Source organism: Cydia strobilella, chromosome 16 (assembly GCF_947568885.1).
Source record: "Cydia strobilella chromosome 16, ilCydStro3.1, whole genome shotgun sequence".
Taxonomy (NCBI): Eukaryota; Metazoa; Arthropoda; class Insecta; order Lepidoptera; family Tortricidae; genus Cydia; species Cydia strobilella.
Window position 1 is genome coordinate 9,882,955 of NC_086056.1, and position 18,807 is coordinate 9,901,761.

Sequence of the window (18,807 nt, forward strand, 5' to 3'; positions counted from 1 at the left end):
TCGCCCATTGTGTACCATTGTCTCTGTCAATGGCACGTGCCGTAGGACGCGCACAGACTCAATGGTACACAATGGGCGACCGCTCGCACAAAAGGAACAATGGCTTTTGTTTAACAGATTACCGTCTACCGTCTTAGGCGAAAAAGTCATTTGAGAAAATGCAGACTATCTATATCTGAAGAATGTTTTCTCTTTTATCTTTTTTGTTCATTAGCATTAAAGAATCATAAGCAGTAGTATCTTAACTCGGTATCCTGAAGCGGATCTTTGAACTAAGACAATTTGCGTGTAGTAGGTATAGGTAATTTTACAAGATTATGATAATTAGAGATGACGTACCGTAGTAAGTACTAGTACCTACTACCCTACAATGGAAGGACTAAGGATGCCTACGTGTGCCTACCTACCCTACCCATAAATAAATGATGCAATGAAACCTACACTTTTAGACTAGACGCCAATTCGTAGATATTTTTAGCGATTAAAAAAGGTGAAGATAATATATTACCTATAAATACTTATTATCAATATCAATGTTCTTATTGTATTGAGCACAACGCAATTTATTATATTAACGACATTGTTACATGTTACATTACATACACGTGGAGCCCATATTCTACGAGATGATGATGTTCACAATTCACACTGCACTTTATCGGCTACAACTTAAATGATACAAATTTTTAACATATAAAGTTTACTTTACTCATTTAGGCCCATAAAATTTTCCTAGTATTGTATTAGGGTTACCTGTAAGGATAGTTGCTGTATTTAATAAAATAAAATAAAATTTATATTAGGTCATTCATAGTTATTTGTTTTCACTTTGTTTTACAAGGGGGCAAAGTTATTGTTTAATTCCTCGTACTACTATTTATATCCGAGCAAGCTGTGACTGGTCGTATCCAAATAGCTCAGTATTAAGCTCATTTTTCATTACAAAAAACATAGAAGATGGGAAAATATACCTTTGTAAAACTGAAATCCTCTTCAGTCGCACATTTCGTTCATAATTCCACTAAGTATTCTGACAGACTGCCCCGTGTGGTGCCGGGTAAGAATAGCACCACCCCCCCTCTCTTTCCGTGGGTGTCGTAAGAGGCGACTGAAGGAAATCCGGTGGATGGGCAGCAGCGTCCTCCGAGAACTACCTCTATCAAACTGCGGTCGCCAACCCGCCTGCCAAGCGTGGCGACTACGGCAATCCCCCCCAAGGGATAAAAACAAAAAACAAAATAATGCAGACACAAATAAAACCCAGACCCCTAGTCCCCGGCAGCCCCGCTATTCCTGGCTCCGGTAGCGGCCAGGGTAATGGCGGGGCAGGGGGTGCTACAGTGAATCACCGGCAGAGGCCCGGCTACCATAACCGACGACCCTTGGCCCTGGCAACATACAACTGCCGTACGCTGCGGACCGACGAAAAGTTATTAGAACTGGAGGAAGAATTAAGCAGGTTACGTTGGGGAATCATAGGGTTATCGGAAGTCCGTAGAGAGGGGGAGGACATGATAACTCTGAATTCCGGCAACTTGCTCTATTTCCGGGAGGGCGAACAACGGTCCCAGGGAGGTGTCGGGTTTATCGTCCACAAGTCCCTCGTAAACAACGTGGTGAAGATCGAGAGTGTGTCGAACAGGGTAGCGTGCCTTGTACTCAGAATGACCCAACGTTATTCGTTGAAGGTCATACAAGTCTACGCACCGACCTCGACACACTCCGACGATGAGGTGGAGGCTATGTATGAGGATATCTCCAGAGCCATGCATAGCTCCAAAACTCACTTCACAGTTGTTATGGGGGACTTCAACGCTAAGCTGGGCAAACGAGACGGTGAAGAGCTGAGAGTGGGGCAATTTGGAGTGGGGCGTAGGAATCACCGGGGCCACCTACTGGCTGGTTTCATGGAGAAGGAAGGACTCTATATGATGAACTCCTTCTTCAGGAAACGTGAGCACAGGAAGTGGACCTGGGTGAGCCCTGACGGTGCAACAAGGAATGAGATCGACTTTATCATGTCGACGAAGAAGCAAATATTCAGTGATGTTTCTGTGATCAATTCGGTCAAAACCGGGAGCGATCACCGTATGGTAAGAGGCACACTGAATATTCAATTTAGGCTTGAGAGATCTCGACTGATAAAGTCTACGCTCCGCCCGGCACCGGCCCAGCTCCAAAACCCCGAGAGCTTTCAGCTCGAACTTCAAAACCGGTTCGAATGCCTAGCTAGCGACCTGGACGATTACAACGACGGGTTTGTGGAAGCTGTTCATACGGTCGGGTCCAAGTTCTTCAAGACTCGTCGTACAAGAACCAAGAAACTCTCGGACTCCACTCTCAAGCTCATGGAGGTGAGGCGTGAGATGATTCTGCAGTCGTCAGGTGACGTTTGTCGTTATAGGCAGCTCAACAGACGGATCTCGAAGTCTCTGAAGCGAGATATACGCCGATTCAATACTAACAGTATTGAAGAGGCTATCAAGCGCAACAGAGGCTCGAAGGTGTTTGCCAGAGATCTGTCTATTGGCCAAAGCCAACTGACAAAACTGAAGACCGACGACGGCAGGATCATCTCATCCAAACCTGAGCTCTTGGGAGAAGTCGAGAAGTTCTATGGACAGTTATACACAACAACCCGAGCACCCGTCGTGGATCTAGCTAGAGACCCTAGAGCTAGACTAACTCGACACTATACCGAAGATATCCCGGACGTCAGCCTGTACGAGATTAGTATGGCTCTCAAACAACTTAAGAATGGCAAAGCCCCAGGTGATGACGGAATTACGGCCGAACTCCTGAAGGCGGGTGGTAAACCAGTCCTTAAGGCCCTTCAGACGCTGTTTAGTTCCGTCATGCGCGAAGGAAAAACGCCGCAAGCGTGGAACAGAAGTGTGGTGGTGCTCTTCTTCAAAAAAGGTGATAACACCTTGCTGAAGAATTATAGACCCATCTCACTTCTGAGCCATGTCTACAAGCTGTTTTCGAGAGTCATCACGAACCGTCTCGCACGCAGGTTTGACGACTTCCAGCCTCCCGAACAAGCAGGTTTCCGTAAAGGCTATAGTACCGTAGACCACATACATGCGTTGCGGCAGGTTATACAGGAGACTGAGGAATATAACCTCCCCCTTTGCCTTGCATTTGTGGACTACGAGAAAGCCTTCGATTCGATCGAGACTTGGGCTGTGCTGCAGTCTCTCCAAAGGTGCCAAATCGACTACCGGTATATCGAAGTGCTGAAGTGTCTGTACGAAAACGCCACCATGTCCGTCCGACTACAGGGCCAGAGCTCGAAGCCTATTCCATTGCAGCGGGGAGTCAGACAAGGAGATGTAATCTCCCCAAAGCTGTTCACCGCTGCATTGGAGGATGCCTTTAAGGTTCTGGACTGGAAAGGACGAGGCATCAATGTAAATGGCGAGTACATCACTCACCTTCGGTTTGCCGATGATATCGTAGTCATGGCTGAGACCATGGAGGACCTCAGTGCGATGCTCGCTGATCTCAGCAGAGTATCTGAACGAGTTGGTCTGAAAATGAACATGGACAAGACGAAGATCATGTCTAACGTCCATGTTGTGCCAACTCCCGTATTAATCGGAGGCTCTGCGCTCGAAGTTGTTGACGATTATGTATACCTAGGACAAACAGTCCAGTTAGGTAGGTCCAACTTCGAGAAAGAGGTCACTCGTCGAATCCGACTCGGTTGGGCAGCGTTCGGGAAGCTCCACAGTATCTTTTCGTCCAAATTGCCGCAGTGTCTTAAGTCAAAAGTCTTTGACCAGTGTGTGTTGCCAGTGATGACATACGGATCTGAGACGTGGGCGCTAACGATGGGCCTCATAAGAAGGCTCAAGGTCACGCAAAGGGCAATGGAGAGAGCTATGCTCGGGGTTTCTCTGCGTGATAGAGTCAGAAATGATGATATCCGCAGTAGAACTAGGGTCACCGATATAGCTCGCAGAATTGCAAACCTTAAGTGGCAGTGGGCGGGGCACATTGCTCGCAGAACTGATGGCCGGTGGGGCCGGAAGGTTCTGGAGTGGCGTCCGCGTACCGGAAGACGAACTGCCGGTAGGCCTCCAACGAGATGGAGCGACGACCTGGTGAAAGTCGCGGGAATTCGGTGGTTGCGAGCGGCACAGGATCGGTCGGAGTGGCGAGCCTTGGGGGAGGCCTATGTCCAGCAGTGGACGTCTATCGGCTGACATGATGATGATGATGATGATTCTGACAGATGAAACTTGAAGCATTTAATTCCATGTTTTATTATTTAACACTAGTGTTCTCGTTAAATTGATCCGTATTTTAACTTAGAAATAAACAAAAAGGTTCAATAACAAATTGCAGCGCGCTGACAATGACACGGAGACTGACAGCTTGACAGGATGTCGAACTGACGTTTAGGTGCTCCTGGTACAATATGACATGCAATAACGTTTTTGATACTACATTCTGATCGTAAAATTTACGTGTAAAAGATAGTTAAATCTTAATTTCCGGAAGTTGTTTTAAACATATTTGTTATTAATAAACGTAAAACACGTTGAAGTGAGTGAAGAATTCGGAAATAAACTAAAAATATCATAAAGTAAAATAATATATCAGATTCATACGTAATGGATTTCAGAACGCACCTTCTTTTATAATTTGTTTGGGCTCCTCAAACTGAACTGCTATCTATGTGTGCGTGAAATGTGGATGTCGTTGTAAATGTCTCTGTCCTTCTAAAACATCGCGTGCGTGAAAGGGATAGATATCGGGGAAATCGACATTTAGTGATTGTAAACGTTAAGATATAGGCCGTAAGGATTAGTAATCACAATTGGACATATGACCTTCTTCTTGAGTCGAGCGCCGTTATGTGCCATGGGGCGAACGACCTCCTTCTCAATTCTGGTATCCTGGTACTTTTTGGATAATGTTTGTCTTAATAAGTCGCCTGTCGCTTGTCGCCGGTCGCCTGTCGCCTGTCGCTGGTCGCCTGTCGCTGGTCGCCTGTCGCTGGTCGCCTGTCTCTTGTCGCCTGTCGCTTGTCGCCTGTCGCCTGTCGCTGGTCGCCTGTCTCTTGTCGCCTGTCGCTTGTCGCTTGTAGCTTGTCGCCTGTCGCTGGTCGCCGGTCGCCTGTCGCCTGTCGCCTGTCGCCGGTCGCCGGTCGCCTGTCGCTTGTCGTCAGTATCCTATTGTTATGTCGCCGGTCGCTTGTCGCCAGTCGCCGGTCGCTTGTCGCTTGTCGCCGGTCGCTGGTCGCTTGTCGTCAGTATTCTATTGTTATGTCGCCGGTCGCTTGTCGCCGGTCGCTTGTCCCTGGTCGCTTGTCGCCGGTCGCCTGTCGCTGGTCGCCGGTCGCCTGTCGCTGGTCGCTTGTCGTCAATATCCTATTGTTATGTCGCCAGTCGTCGGTCGCTTGTCGTCGGTCGCCGGTCGCCTGTCGCTTGTCGCCTGTCGCCTGTCGCCTGTCGCAAGTCGCCTGTCGCTACTAAAAGGTATAAAAGGCCGGAGCGGGCACGGGGGAATTCATTCATTCTTCAACCATCGGACTAGTCGTGACTCTGGCTTTTGGGCGTAATTTTCGTACTGGTAAGCGAAGTTTCTCTGCTACTTTTTCTGTTTGTTTTTACTTGGAATTATCTTGGTAAATTAAAACTTAGAATTTGTGTCTGCGTTTGGTTTTACGGGGACAATATCGTCGTAACGCTGAACCTAGACTATTGTGGAGATTCTTTGCTGCTATGTATGGGTTTTATTTTATTGTAAAGTTTTCGATACTGAATTATTCCGAGTGCCGCCACGTTATGCAGGGACAATATCGTTGCATAGCAAGGACTTGGAATTGGTCTGTGTTTGGTTTTACGGGGACAATATCGTCGTAACGCTAAACTAGGACCATAGTGGAGATTCTTTACTGATGTGTTGTGTGTAGTGTTGAGTGCCGTGAAGTGAAATTTTCTACACTGTATTGTTCTAAGTGCCGCCACGTTATGCAGGGACAATATCGTTGCATAGCAGGTACTTGAAATTGTGTCTAGGTTTAATTTTGCGAGAAGTAATTTTCGTAATGTTAAGCTTGGATAATGGTGCCTAAGGGAATTTCACTTCTTTATTTAGTTTGTTTGTTTTGTGAGAAATTTATACTAGTAAAATTACTCTTAGTTATTTTAGTGTTTTTTCTATGGGGTCTTTTGCTATTTTTGAAGCCAGATCATTGCTTGGACTGACAGTTTGTCCAACTAAACATTCATCACGCCTGGCGGTGTTAAAGGTGATGGGTGGTTAGGAGTCTTTTAGTTCCAGGCTTGAGAGGGCCTGGCATCTCTTCTTTACCAACATAAGAGATGAACTATCTCCCAGGTCTCAAAGCCCAGCTGTTAGATGGAAGTGAGGGCATCACGTGCGTGCCATTCGGAGTAATCTGAGCTCACTAAAGTCGGCAGTAATTGGGATCTGGTCCCCTATTAAATATATTTATATATTTCGGTGCTCTGGCGCATGCTAGTGCTGATTGCGGGGAAGGATTCTGTCGTGACTGTTATTATATACTTAGTCTTAGTTGCGGCAGGACTTCTCATGTGGTTGGTGCTGGTGTGTGCAAAGGGTGCCGATCCACTGATAGACACGGAATAGGGCGACTTACTTCCTACTTCTTTTAGCCCGCGGGCGTAGGAGGGGGAGTCAAATACACGGACCATTAGTTTTGCTAATCTCGGTTTGGTCTACCGAACTTTCCAGCTTCTAGTAGGGATACACTTGTGTATATTCCAAGGCACTAGGTCAATGGTAAGTGCGATCTGTGCTTTGGGTGTACCTAGAGTAGGGCCAGAGGGTAGGATTATAAATAGGGTAGAGTCATACACTATTTGTCTGTAGGTATTTGTGTGTAGGGTCTCTTTTATGCTTGGTCTAAGACTCTGATATGGTTGATATAAATTCTTCTTTTAAAGACTTAAAAATATGGCTTCATTAACCTAAAATATGTGTATTTAAAAGGTAAAGGATTCTTTTGCCTAAATCTTTCAAACTTTTAATTTATCTGGGGAAAATAAATTAAATTCCTATGAAATCTTTATTTTTTTATCTATTAAATTTCTGGTTTTTGGAGTAAAGACGAGGTACTGAGTTTTGCAATCAGGTTTCTAAGGTATTTCCAAATAAATTCTTAAAATATCAAGCTGGTTTTAGGCATACAGATCGTTCTGGGATAGAAGAATGGTTTGTTTTAGGGACCCCTTGGCAGGCAAGAGCAGTCCAATGGGAAATTTGAGTGGAATAATGTTCAACTTGATATTTTAGTCTCATAAAATATAGCAAATGACATTAGTGCTTCGTTTATACATCTAAAAGACTAGAAATTTAGTCTATACTTTTAGTTCTGGGAATTGGGAAAAGGGATTAGTATCCCTAGCTTTTGAACATAAAAAAGAAGTAATTTTGATTGACTGATGATACTTGGCGCTTCTTTCATCAGATCATCTAGGAATGCTTAGGTTGCGAAGCGTTGGTCTTAGCCCGTCTGGCTACAATGTTAGGATAGGTGACCCGAATGATGTTTTAAAACGGGATAAGGCCTTCTGACCCGCATCGAGCATGCGAAGCAGTACGTGTGAACTCACACATCGTTTAGAAGGTGATAGTATAATTATAACTTTTCCTAAAAAGCTAGGGTGTAAATGGGCTTATCCCAGGAGTGCTGCTTCGTATGTTATCCCGAAGGCTTAATAGGCGTAGCGGGACTTCACCAAAAACATTTTTAAACTCATTTTACTAACAACAATTTTAACCTCATACTAACCATATATGCTACAATTACCTAGATAACGTCATATATAGTAAGCCTTTAACAGCATTTACATTACATGAATAGATTTAACAAAATTGTATTATTAATTTCATCACTACGCTCGGAATACTATTTTAGAATGCTTCGCTACGCTCAGCTTTCAATTATGGAATCATTTGCTTCGTTCTGGATTCGATGTGCGGCCTCACCGTAAATATGTCAATTTCCTTCCTAGTGACACAATCTACTGTAACTATTAAAATATTCCTTAGTATCATAATAAAATATATCTACAGTACCATAAATATAAAAATTCTTTAAAATATAGGTAATAATAGAATAATACCGGAGTCCAAAATTTAGTTGATACTCATTAAAGAATCTAGGGTTCCGCGGTACACTTTGAGGGGTTCTAACTACTATCTAGACGATCACATGGCCAATTTTAGGGGTAGATTCTTAAGAGGTGTTTAGCATAAGAGTAGATTTTAATAGTAATAGTTGGGGTGGTGACAAAGCGAAAGATTCCAAATTGAACCACGAGCGTAATATAAATATATGAGTGGTTCGAAAAGTGAAATCTTGAGTGTTGAGAAACACAAAAAATTTCACCACACCAACGCAAGGAGAATACTAACTGTAAAAAACCAGCCAAGTGCAAGTCGGACTCGCGCACTAAGGGTTCCGTACCATAACGCAAAAAACGGCAATAAAATCACGTTTTTTTTGTATGGGAGCCCCACTTAAATATTTATTTTATTTTGTTTTTAGTATTTGTTGTTATAGCGGCAACAGAAATACATCATCTGTGAAAATTTCAACTGGTTAACTACCACGGTTCATGAGATACAGCCTGGTGACAGACGGTCAGACAGACAGCGGAGTCTTAGTAATAGGGTCCCGTTATTACCCTTTGGGTACGGAACCCTAAAATTTCAAATGAAATTCAAATGAACGTTATTAAATATTTATCACTCAAAATCATCACATTAAAGTAAATTTGGCCAACATGAGCAAACAACTCAAAATTTGCATCAGAATAGTTCTTGAAACACAAAGAGAGCCATTACGAGCTGGTGTGAACAAAATATTGAACGCATTAATACAATGATTGATATATTTAATGCATGAATAAGTACGCATTAATTTAATTGATATTGATGAATTTTATTTGAGTATCTATTGTATCTAATAAGATTTAATGTCTTAATTAGGAATTTCATCCGATAACCAAACATAATACCTATTTAGAAACAATATAGTTACAGGTCAGGTCCTGGGTCCTGGACCTGAGTGCGGGTTGCCAATTATATTCTAAAAAGTTTCATTGTGCCCCTTGTGCTGTGCATTAAACATATGCCTAAACTGCCCGGATATACTGGATGAACTTAAGAATAATAATAATTACTTTCCAATCCAGGGATTCCCAATCTTTTTCAATACGCGGCGCACTCGCAAATTATTTTTTTTATCTCGGCGCCTTAAACTAGCTAGGCTATTTGAAATAGTTAGGTACAGTCGAAAGCAATATTGCCTCACGGCGCCTTTTCTTTCTTGTCTACGGTACGGCGCACCCGCGGCGCACAGTTTAACCCCTGAATTCTAATCGGAAAAAGGTATCTAAAAGAAATTGCAAAAAGTGTAAACAAACCAATTTGGGTTTTTATTACTCCGTAAGTCCGTAATTTCCGTTCATAAAATCGTCCTATACATATATACATCCTACACGTACGTAATTTTTTTTTGTTTAGAAACTTCTTTTAATTAAATACTAGTATTTTAGTAACAATAACAAATTGTTTACTTTTTGGCATTTGTAATGAATGCCATTTTACCAACTATTAAAATACATATTATTTATGATTTCAAAAATAACTAATCATTATCTTTAGTTTTCTCTAACAAATACATTAATTAAGTAGGTACAATACAATACATTATCAGTAAATCACAGTTTTATTACGTCTGTCATTATCTTTTCATTATCACTTTGCCTTCTATTTTAGGTATAATAGATGTACAGTAGTACCAGTAACGGAAAAAAATCTATCATACTTATTGCTAATTTTTTGCAGGCATTCATTCGAAAATTCGTGAAATTAGACTTTATATCATATAAACAATGATTGTTTCATCATCACGATCATGATGTACCCTAGTTTGATCGAATTGTCGTTTTCATACGCCCCTCTATTGTAAATTTCATCGAAATCGCTAAAGCCTAAACGGCTTACCATTAAATTGCCAAAAAACTAATGCAAATATATCTGAAAAAATATGATAGATTATTTGCCGCTACATGTATTCTTAACAGTCGAACTATCTACTATTTGTCTGATAGTGACCATTCCCAATTTTCTCTGTGTAGGATAGCTCTGTGGCATTTACGTTTCTCAAATTAAGGGAGTGGCTCGGTGTGGCCGTGTCCTGGACGCGGGCCATCGCCTGACGAAGAATCTTCTGCAGTGGACTCTGAGTTTGCACAAGCACGGCGTAGCACAGTACTTGTCTCCCTTGTTCATTGTATACGCGCCAACGCAAATAGCCCCGTTGATTCTGGAAATCATAAGGATTTCATAGCGTTAAAATTATTTCGGCCAATCACAGCAAAATAGAGTTAGACCAAGATACAACACACAAGATGCGACACAACCGGCTGACTTTAAAAATATCAATCGGGAGGCGATGACTGTAAAAAAAAAATTTACACACAAGATGCGACACAACCGGCTGACTTTTTTTAAAATTCAAAATATCAATCGGGAGTTTTAAAAAAAAATTTTACATGTTCAGTCATCAGCTGACGGGCTTACCACCGCGATACAACCGGCTAATTTATAATTCATGATAGCATCCAAACTATCAGCAGTATTTACTGTTGAATTCAAGCAAGCTTTTAGTACCTAAGTACGCCACGATGCTGGAACGTACTAACGTGATATATATGTGTCATCATTTATATGTATGACTGAGTAATTAACTGTGGCGCAATGTTGTTTTTTTTTACACCTAAGCTAAGCGTCAGTTCTCTAACACACATACTTAATTATGCTATAAAGGTGCTATCAGACGGTTATTCATTCATTTTTAACCGACTTCAAGATTTCAAAAGGAGGAGGTTATCAATTCGGTTGTATGTATTTTTTTTTTTTTTAATGTTTGTTACTCCATAACTCCGTCATTTCTGGACCGATTTTGAAAATTCTTTTTTTGATTGTAAGTATATACATACAGATTGGTCCCGTTTTGGTCAAAACGCAGTTCTGATGATGAGATCCATGAGGAATCGAGGGTACTCCTCAAATGTTAAAGGCATACATATAGTGATTTTAGTATTTTCATCAACAAATCAAGCATTTACATATAAAAAAGTGACATTTGATGAAGTGGAACTGCTGATGATGATCAGAACGGAACTCTTCAATGACGCATAGTTCACGTTTGGCGATTTGTCCTCTTCGTTATGATTGGTAAGCAAGTTAGGTTTTCAAGACACATTTTTGTCAAGCTCGAGTTCTGATGATGGGATCCATGAGGAATCGAGGGAACTCCTCAAATGTGAAAGGCATACATATAGTGATTTTTGTATTTTCATCAACAAATCCAGCATTTCCATTTAAAAAAGTGACACTTAATGAAGTTCAGCTGCTGATGATGATCAGAAATATCAGAATGGAACTCTTTAACGACGCATAGTTCACGTTTGGCGATTTGTCCTCTTCGTTATGATTGGTAAGCAAGTTAGGTTTTCAAGACACATTTTTGTCAAGCTCGAGTTCTGATGATGGGATCCATGAGGAATCGAGGGAACTCCTCAAATAAGAAAGGCATACATATAGTGATTTTCGTATTTTCATCAACAAATCCAGCTTTTACATAGAAAAGTGAAATTTGATGAAGTGGAACTGCTGATGATGATCAGAATGGAACTCTTTAACGACACATAGTTCACGTTTGGTGATTTATTCTCTTCGGTATGGACCCAGACCCAAACTTGGACCTGGACTTTTTTTTGAACTGCGATCCTCACAGAACCGAACTGCTATCAGAAAAGTGAGTTAGGTTAGGTTAGAACTGTGACCCTTACAGAAACGAAATGCTATCAGAACATTGGGTTAGGTTAGGTTAGAACTATGACCCTTATAGAAAAGAAATGCTACTAGAAACGTGGGTGGTTTTACCTCATTTTAGTTAGGCAAAAGATGCTGTCTTTTTCATTTCATTGTCTGGAGTGCACCATCAACAATAAGTAACCTTTCAACGGCATCCCCAATTGAAGTCGGTTTTTTTTTCTTAAAAATTATCTAGTTTCATTATTCATCTTTCACTCAAAGTGACACGTTTGAACACAAAATGAACCAAAAGTAAAAAATGAATTCATTAGTGAAACAATCGAACAGTGTTGGATATTTTCATTCGGCATCTTTTATTCGCATTCCGAATGAACAAAAAATGAACAGTGTGAACACAGAGTGAACGTTCATTCGGGTTTTGCATATTTTTCTCGAATGCTGTGGGCAAATTCTTCAAAATTATTTTTATTCATCCGCAAATAATTGCAATACGATTCCGGATCTTCATCGGCTAGTTCTCTTAGCAATGTATTCGACTTATTCGAGGCTCCAATTTAAATTCTTCGAGCGATCCATAGCTGCACCTACCACCGTCGACGCTTTCTTTGCTTCTTGCTTGTTAAAATCTTTATTAAATGATCACAAATTAAACTTATACCAAGACACACAAATGAAAGAAAAAATGAATAATCTTTCCAGCAGCCGTGTGAACGTGAAATGAAAGGAAAATGAAACATTCACAAGTGAACATTCGTTCGAGTGAACCGTCTGATCCCACCTTAAAGCGATGAATTTAAATAACCAGAAAAACAACCACGGCTCCGACCATCGTAGCTCTCAATTTAATTAAAATTTAGAATCCATTGTTCTAAATGGAACTACATTTTTTATATAAGAATAAAAACATAGGTAGGTACGAATGGCATTGATGCATAAGTAAGTAAGTAATTAATTTTTTGCCACGGGGCCATTCTACCTCCACTTCGTCATTGTTGTATCCTGTATTTTATTTTTGTACCTATTTAATTTAATAGATGCTAAAGGCGGTGATGTGATCGGAAATAAAGCAACCTAGTACAGAAGCTATAGTGACACTCATTGGCGTTCCTGCAACAACCGGTGTTTCAAAATCCCAAAGGCGAAAATGAGCTGTTCATACGCCGAACAATATCGCCATGTTTAATTTATTGGATTGTGATTTCATTGTCGAAAGTTTTGTTTTTATTTTTAATGTATTTACTAACACATAGCTATAACGATGGTACTAACAATATTATATGGTATTTTTAATATTCTAAAATAAAAATATATATTTTTTAAACATATTGTTGAAATGATCCTATACTCGTTAATTCATTGAGGGATTCAAAGAATGATAGGTAAACAATAATTAATTACCAAAGCCATATTGGTGGGCACAGTCATAACGCTGGTAAAAGAAGTAACCGCGTTGGTTTTTACTGGACAATGTACAGTTACACAGGGCTCTGAAAAATAAAGAAATGTAATAAGAAACGAGTAGGTACAGTCAGCAATACTATTCGCTTAGCACCTTTCCTTACAATTTTCTATGCAGGGGGAGGGGGGTGGTGGCTCTTCTCTTACCAGTCAAATTCAAAGAAAAAACTAGCCAAGTCAAATCCTTTATGATTTCAGGATTTTCTACAGCGCAGAACCTGGCACCCATATAGATTGCATAATATATCTAAATTCTTTTGTCGGCGAGTCAAAAACGACACATATTCTTAATATTGAACTTGGCTCTCATTTCACATTTATGTTTTTGTTGGGTTTATTTAACATTAATGGACAATAAATGATTTAAAAACTTGTATAAATAATAGAATAATAGTGTAGAACATTTATAGTAAAATTAATAAAAATAGGGACGACACAAAAATAGGCGGCTAATGGGCAGAGGCCATGAATCAAAGAGTAATAAATGATCGAAAGGGACCGGATGTAGAGATGTGACAAAAATGTCACATTTGACTTGTCGCTGGTTGAGAATGAGAATAGACAATACTAATATATTTTTCATTTCTCATGCTCTGAAAGAGGGACATTGTTGTTCTAAAAGGTGTGCAGAAAATGACACGTCTCTGCACTAAAGCATTTTACGTTCCAAGTACAATTTTTTTTACTTTTTTACGATAAGGAATTGAAATTTAGGTTTAAATGAATTTGTTATAAAATTTCCATTCTGATATTTAACTCCCCATTCCATAAATAACGATACTTTGCCTAAATAATTAATTGAAAGTACCCTCAAGAAATACTATAAAAATGTATACTTAGTCATGTTTTTAAAAAACACATGCATTTTACTTTCCTCGTAAAGGCATCATTTCAATTGAGTGCCTTTCATCGCTTGGTTATTAACAATCTACTATTAACAGTATGATTATTTATTTCAGTTTAGAATAGGTACAGGTACAATGTTATAAAACCGCCCAAGTGCGTGTCGGTCGGGCCACGTATTATGGAAGGTTCCGTACATAAGCCAAAGCCATACAAGCAAAAACTGCAAAAAACCGTATCTTTCCGGCACTACAAACGCGCGACGCTAAAATAGTTATTTGTTATACAAGGGTGCAAAGTTGTATTTTACCCGCAAGTGTGGAATTGCAACGACGAGCAAGCGAAAGGATTCTATAGTTGAACCACGAGCGAAGCGAGTGGTTCTAAAATAGAATCCTGAGCGTAGCGAGTGTTTCAACAGACGAGAAGTAAAATACATTTGCACCAGTGTGTAACACAAAACTTTTCCCCTCACTATAGCGAAGAAAGTGCAACATCCACAGGCGTTAGATCATCTTCATCACTGGAATCACTCATTATTTTACGATAATACGATATTATACTCGTAACAGAAAGCTCTGGAAGTTGTGTATTTTTACGTGTCGGAATCGGTGAGGAAAATTTTATTGACAATGTTGACATTTCTGACGATGCGTTTTGAAATTGCATCGACTCAACTTGTGCGTTCAGAATTACATTCAACATCATTTAAAAAAAAATGTTTTTTTATGGAATTTAAGGTTTATGACTTAAAATCATTAAATAAAGCTAAATTTAGTATTCTTTATTAAATTCTCTAACCATTTATTTAATGATAATTAATATCGAACGAACCATTATTATGAGCGTTTTACGTTTTGTTATCTGTCAAAAGCTACTTAAACACGCTCCATCCAAGGTCAAATTACTTTCTCCACTAGTGGATAAAATGCGTTTTTCCCCGCTTGTTTTAAAGGATAAAAGACGGCTTTCCGAGCTTGTGAGGGGAAAAATCATAATTAGGTCAACCGATCTCGTGTTCAAAATAATTTTATGGAAAATCTTTGTTCAGCTTTTTTTTTCTTAAATTTTTTATGTTAGATGGGGAAGGAAATACTTTTTAATTTGAATCTTTGAACTTAGTGGCGGCTCAGAAAAAGAAATACACCTATTATGTTCCAAAAGGACTCAAATATATATAGGATAGGTATATACCTAATCGTTTTTGAGATAAATGGCTGTGACATACGGACGGACGGACAGCTGGACATGACGAAAAACTATAAGGGTTCCGTTTTTGCCATTTGGACTACGGAACCCTTACTTTTGAGAAAATAAGTAAATTGGCGAATTTACCTGGAGTAACATTTGTTTTTAAGTTTACCAAGTTGATATTGATCACCACATCCTGGTCGAGTTGCGTTGATGAGAAGCCTGAAACAAGTTTTTTTTTACTAATCCAACTACTTATATCGATTGTACAAGGGAAGGTAAACTTTATTTGTGTATGTTACCATTCCTAGGAGTACCTCACCCTCAAGATACTTATAATGACAATTTGGCTTTTTACATTGTAATAAGATCCAAAACACGTGTATTTGACGGAGCCTGTCCTTATACTTACCAGCATAAAACTTCACGTTGACAGGAACATTCTCGCCCAAGGTAACTACGCAGGGCAGCCTCATGCCGCACCCATCTATGTTAACTTCATCCAATTCGTACGCTGATCCTGGACAAAGATGAAATCAATAATCAAACTTATCCCATATCATATGTATGTATTTAGTTTAAACAAGTCAGTGGCAAATCAAGTCACTTGACATGAAAACTTAGCATGGACCGACTGTATGAAAATTGTACATTCCACTACGTCACGCACATACCTACAAGTGAAAAATGTTTTCACACTAAAACGTGATGGAATGGACATTTTGTGATTTTTTTTAATGGCAGGATGGAGAATGCTGTCGATTCTGAGTACAATGAGCCCAAGAATGTCCAGATTTGAAGGAAAAGGTTTTCAATATTTATTTTAGAAAACGCCCAATTTCATCTTACCAGTAGAGTTCAGTTCCAAATCGAGCGATCGTCACGATTTTCGTCAAAATGATCGAAGCGATTAATCTTACCATCAAGTATGGAGCCCCTGAGTACTACGTCTACGTACGCGTAGCGTATCTAGTTAGTGTTGTATTATTATGTAGGTTAAGGTACTACTAGATTGGTAGATTCTGATGATTAATATTATTACTTATCTCTTTACCTTGATTAACAGATTACGGGAACCTTAGTTTCAGCACGCTTCTGTTATACATTATAAACTGGAATCGCGTAGAGATTTTTCACAACTACAGCATAATATTTGTAAAATTATGTACCTACGCGTAAACTATTAGTTACATAATTGTCTTCTATTTACCTGAAACTATTAAACTTGGGTTGGGTACGTACTACGCACTTATAGGTACTTTGTTATGTTTTATATTTATTTACCTTTGATTAATATTATTACGAGTACTCATTGTTCAATTAAAAGTTCGAACAGATTCAATTTAGACTCAGAATCACGAGTACTATTGAATGAGACAAAGAAAAAAAGTGTCTTCAGTTTTTTATACAAATTTTGGGTGTCAGTTTTGTAACGGTCCATACAAAATGTATGTGCGTTACAAAAATGCCACAAAACTGTAATTTTTTTAGGAAACATTTTTTCTTATTACATCGATAGTCCTCGTGATTCTGAGTAGAAATAACCCAAAATTTTATGGATTTTCGAAAAAAAGTAAATGGTACATTTTAAGTGAAAATGCCCATTTACTTTTATTTAAGTACTTAAGTCAATGCTTGCGAGTTGCAATATACCTAACACCTAACTATATAACTAACCTAATTATGTTAGGTGTGTCAGTTCCGAACCTGGTAGTGAATTAACCCCGGATAGGTAAAACAGCTATTTCTTAGTGGTGACGAAATCCTGAAATGTATTTATTTGCTTGTATTGATTGCTTGAAATAATTTAGATTTGTGGGTAGTGGGTAACATCAGTTTCTAGAATAGGTTTCTTGTGCCACCAAATGGAACCAAGGCTTAGTTGTGCCGTTTTAGAGAACGTTATTCTCCGTTTTGTATGGGAAACGTTCGCGCTCGACATTATTTCCCACAGTAAACGGAGAACGTTCTGGAGATTGACACAACTTTACTTAGACTTCAGCAACTCAGCGGGTAGAGCAGTTTAAAAGAACTCACCACAATCCTCAAATACCACCGCGGCTGCAACATTTCCTGCCGCCAGCAGCAGTATAAGATTGAACAGAAACATTTTTTATGTTAACAAAATATACTCGCGCGTGACGACAAATTCTTTTGAAACTGAAATTATATTATATCAACAGGCGCACGCCAACGTAGGTATGTACTAGTATGTATGTTTAAGTATAGGCGAGTACAATATTATCACCTGATAACGCCAATTCAGCCACTCTAAATCTGATGCATTGGACGACGTTGACTAATAATTACTTACAAGTCAAAAGTAATAATTAATTTTCGCCATGACTCGTGGAAAATGTAAAATTACCTACAGATAAAGGAATGACGTTTCTCCCATACTACTAGGTATGTACTAGGTGCTACAAGTATGTATGTAAATAAGTGACTACTCTTAGATTAACAGCAACCTATTGCTTTCGTTGATTGTGCCTGAATACTTTAGACTTCTGTTTCTTCTTTCTAGTCGTTCAATCATAGCATGCTGCCTTATTCTTTGACAATTTAACTGTCCGATAGAGGCTACCTATTAAGAGCCTTCTCTTGATATAATGACCGCATATGTCATAACATATACGCAAAGGTTGTCAGGAAGATATTACTCTGTAGCGTTAAGTCTGCCCCTCTACCTATGTAATCAACTGTTTAATGCCCTTTCTAGCTGTATTTTGTTACACTCTGTCAAGCAATTTCCGTCAGTTGAAAAGAGCGGCAAATTTAAAAAATGTAGACGTCCCATACAAAATTTGAATTTCGCGCCTTTTTCCACTGACAAACTTGTTTGATCGACTATTATAGATACAGATCGATACAATGTTTTTTTTCTCTGGCAACCTTTACTTGGAAATGTATACGTTCAGATATAAGGCCTCATAATCACGAGCGCTATTTCAACGCGCATTAAAAAAGCGTTTGAATGACACAAATGGAAACATGTGTTTATTCACACGATGGCGGTAGCATTTTTTATCAAGTGTTGTTGGATTGTCAACTTTAAGCCTTGGTCTTTAAATCAAATTTAGCGTGCGGGCGGATTCAAGCGCTTTTTTAACGCGCGTTGATAAGCGCTAGTGTGTAGGGTCACTAATGATACTGCATCGCATGAGATTTTTCGTCGTAACATTCCATTATTTTTCTTAATGAGAACAAAAAGGTATCTTATTGGTAACGCATTAATAGCAATAAATTTCAAAAAAACACAGGGGATCTCCTGATCATTATATTATGTAAAGGGTCCTCCACACGTGCGCAAATCGCGGCGCGAAGCCACGAGTGCGAGTGTGGAGTCTAGATCGCTAATCAGCGAAATCGACTCCACACTCACGTTCGCGGCTTCGCGCCGCGTAGTCTGGAGCGGTTAAACGCAAGAACGCAATTATAGTTTGTCAAAGGACTGTCTCGTTT

At 39.5% G+C, this 18,807-nt stretch overlaps 1 protein-coding gene across 1 annotated transcript; it reads right to left on the bottom strand.

Annotated features, from left to right (window-relative positions):
- Window positions 1-9,717: 9,717 nt before the first annotated feature.
- On the bottom strand, window positions 9,718-17,533 carry LOC134748319 (uncharacterized). Its single transcript, XM_063683081.1, has 5 exons — window positions 17,383-17,533; window positions 15,758-15,865; window positions 15,490-15,567; window positions 13,252-13,340; window positions 9,718-10,336 (listed from the first exon to the last, which is right to left on the bottom strand). The coding sequence occupies exons 1-5, from the start codon at window positions 17,453-17,455 to the stop codon at window positions 10,100-10,102; spliced, it is 585 nt and encodes a 194-aa protein (XP_063539151.1). The 5' UTR covers window positions 17,456-17,533; the 3' UTR covers window positions 9,718-10,099.
- Window positions 17,534-18,807: the final 1,274 nt, after the last annotated feature.

Coding starts and splice junctions, on each gene's coding strand:
- LOC134748319 (XM_063683081.1), bottom strand. CDS start 17,455: ATGTTTCTGTTCAATCTTATACTGCTGCTGGCGGCAGGAAATGTTGCA. Junction 15,568..15,757: donor CAACGTGAAGTTTTATGCTG/GTAAGTATAAGG, acceptor AACTTGTTTCAG/GCTTCTCATCAACGCAACTC. Junction 10,337..13,251: donor TGCCCACCAATATGGCTTTG/GTAATTAATTAT, acceptor TATGATTTCCAG/AATCAACGGGGCTATTTGCG.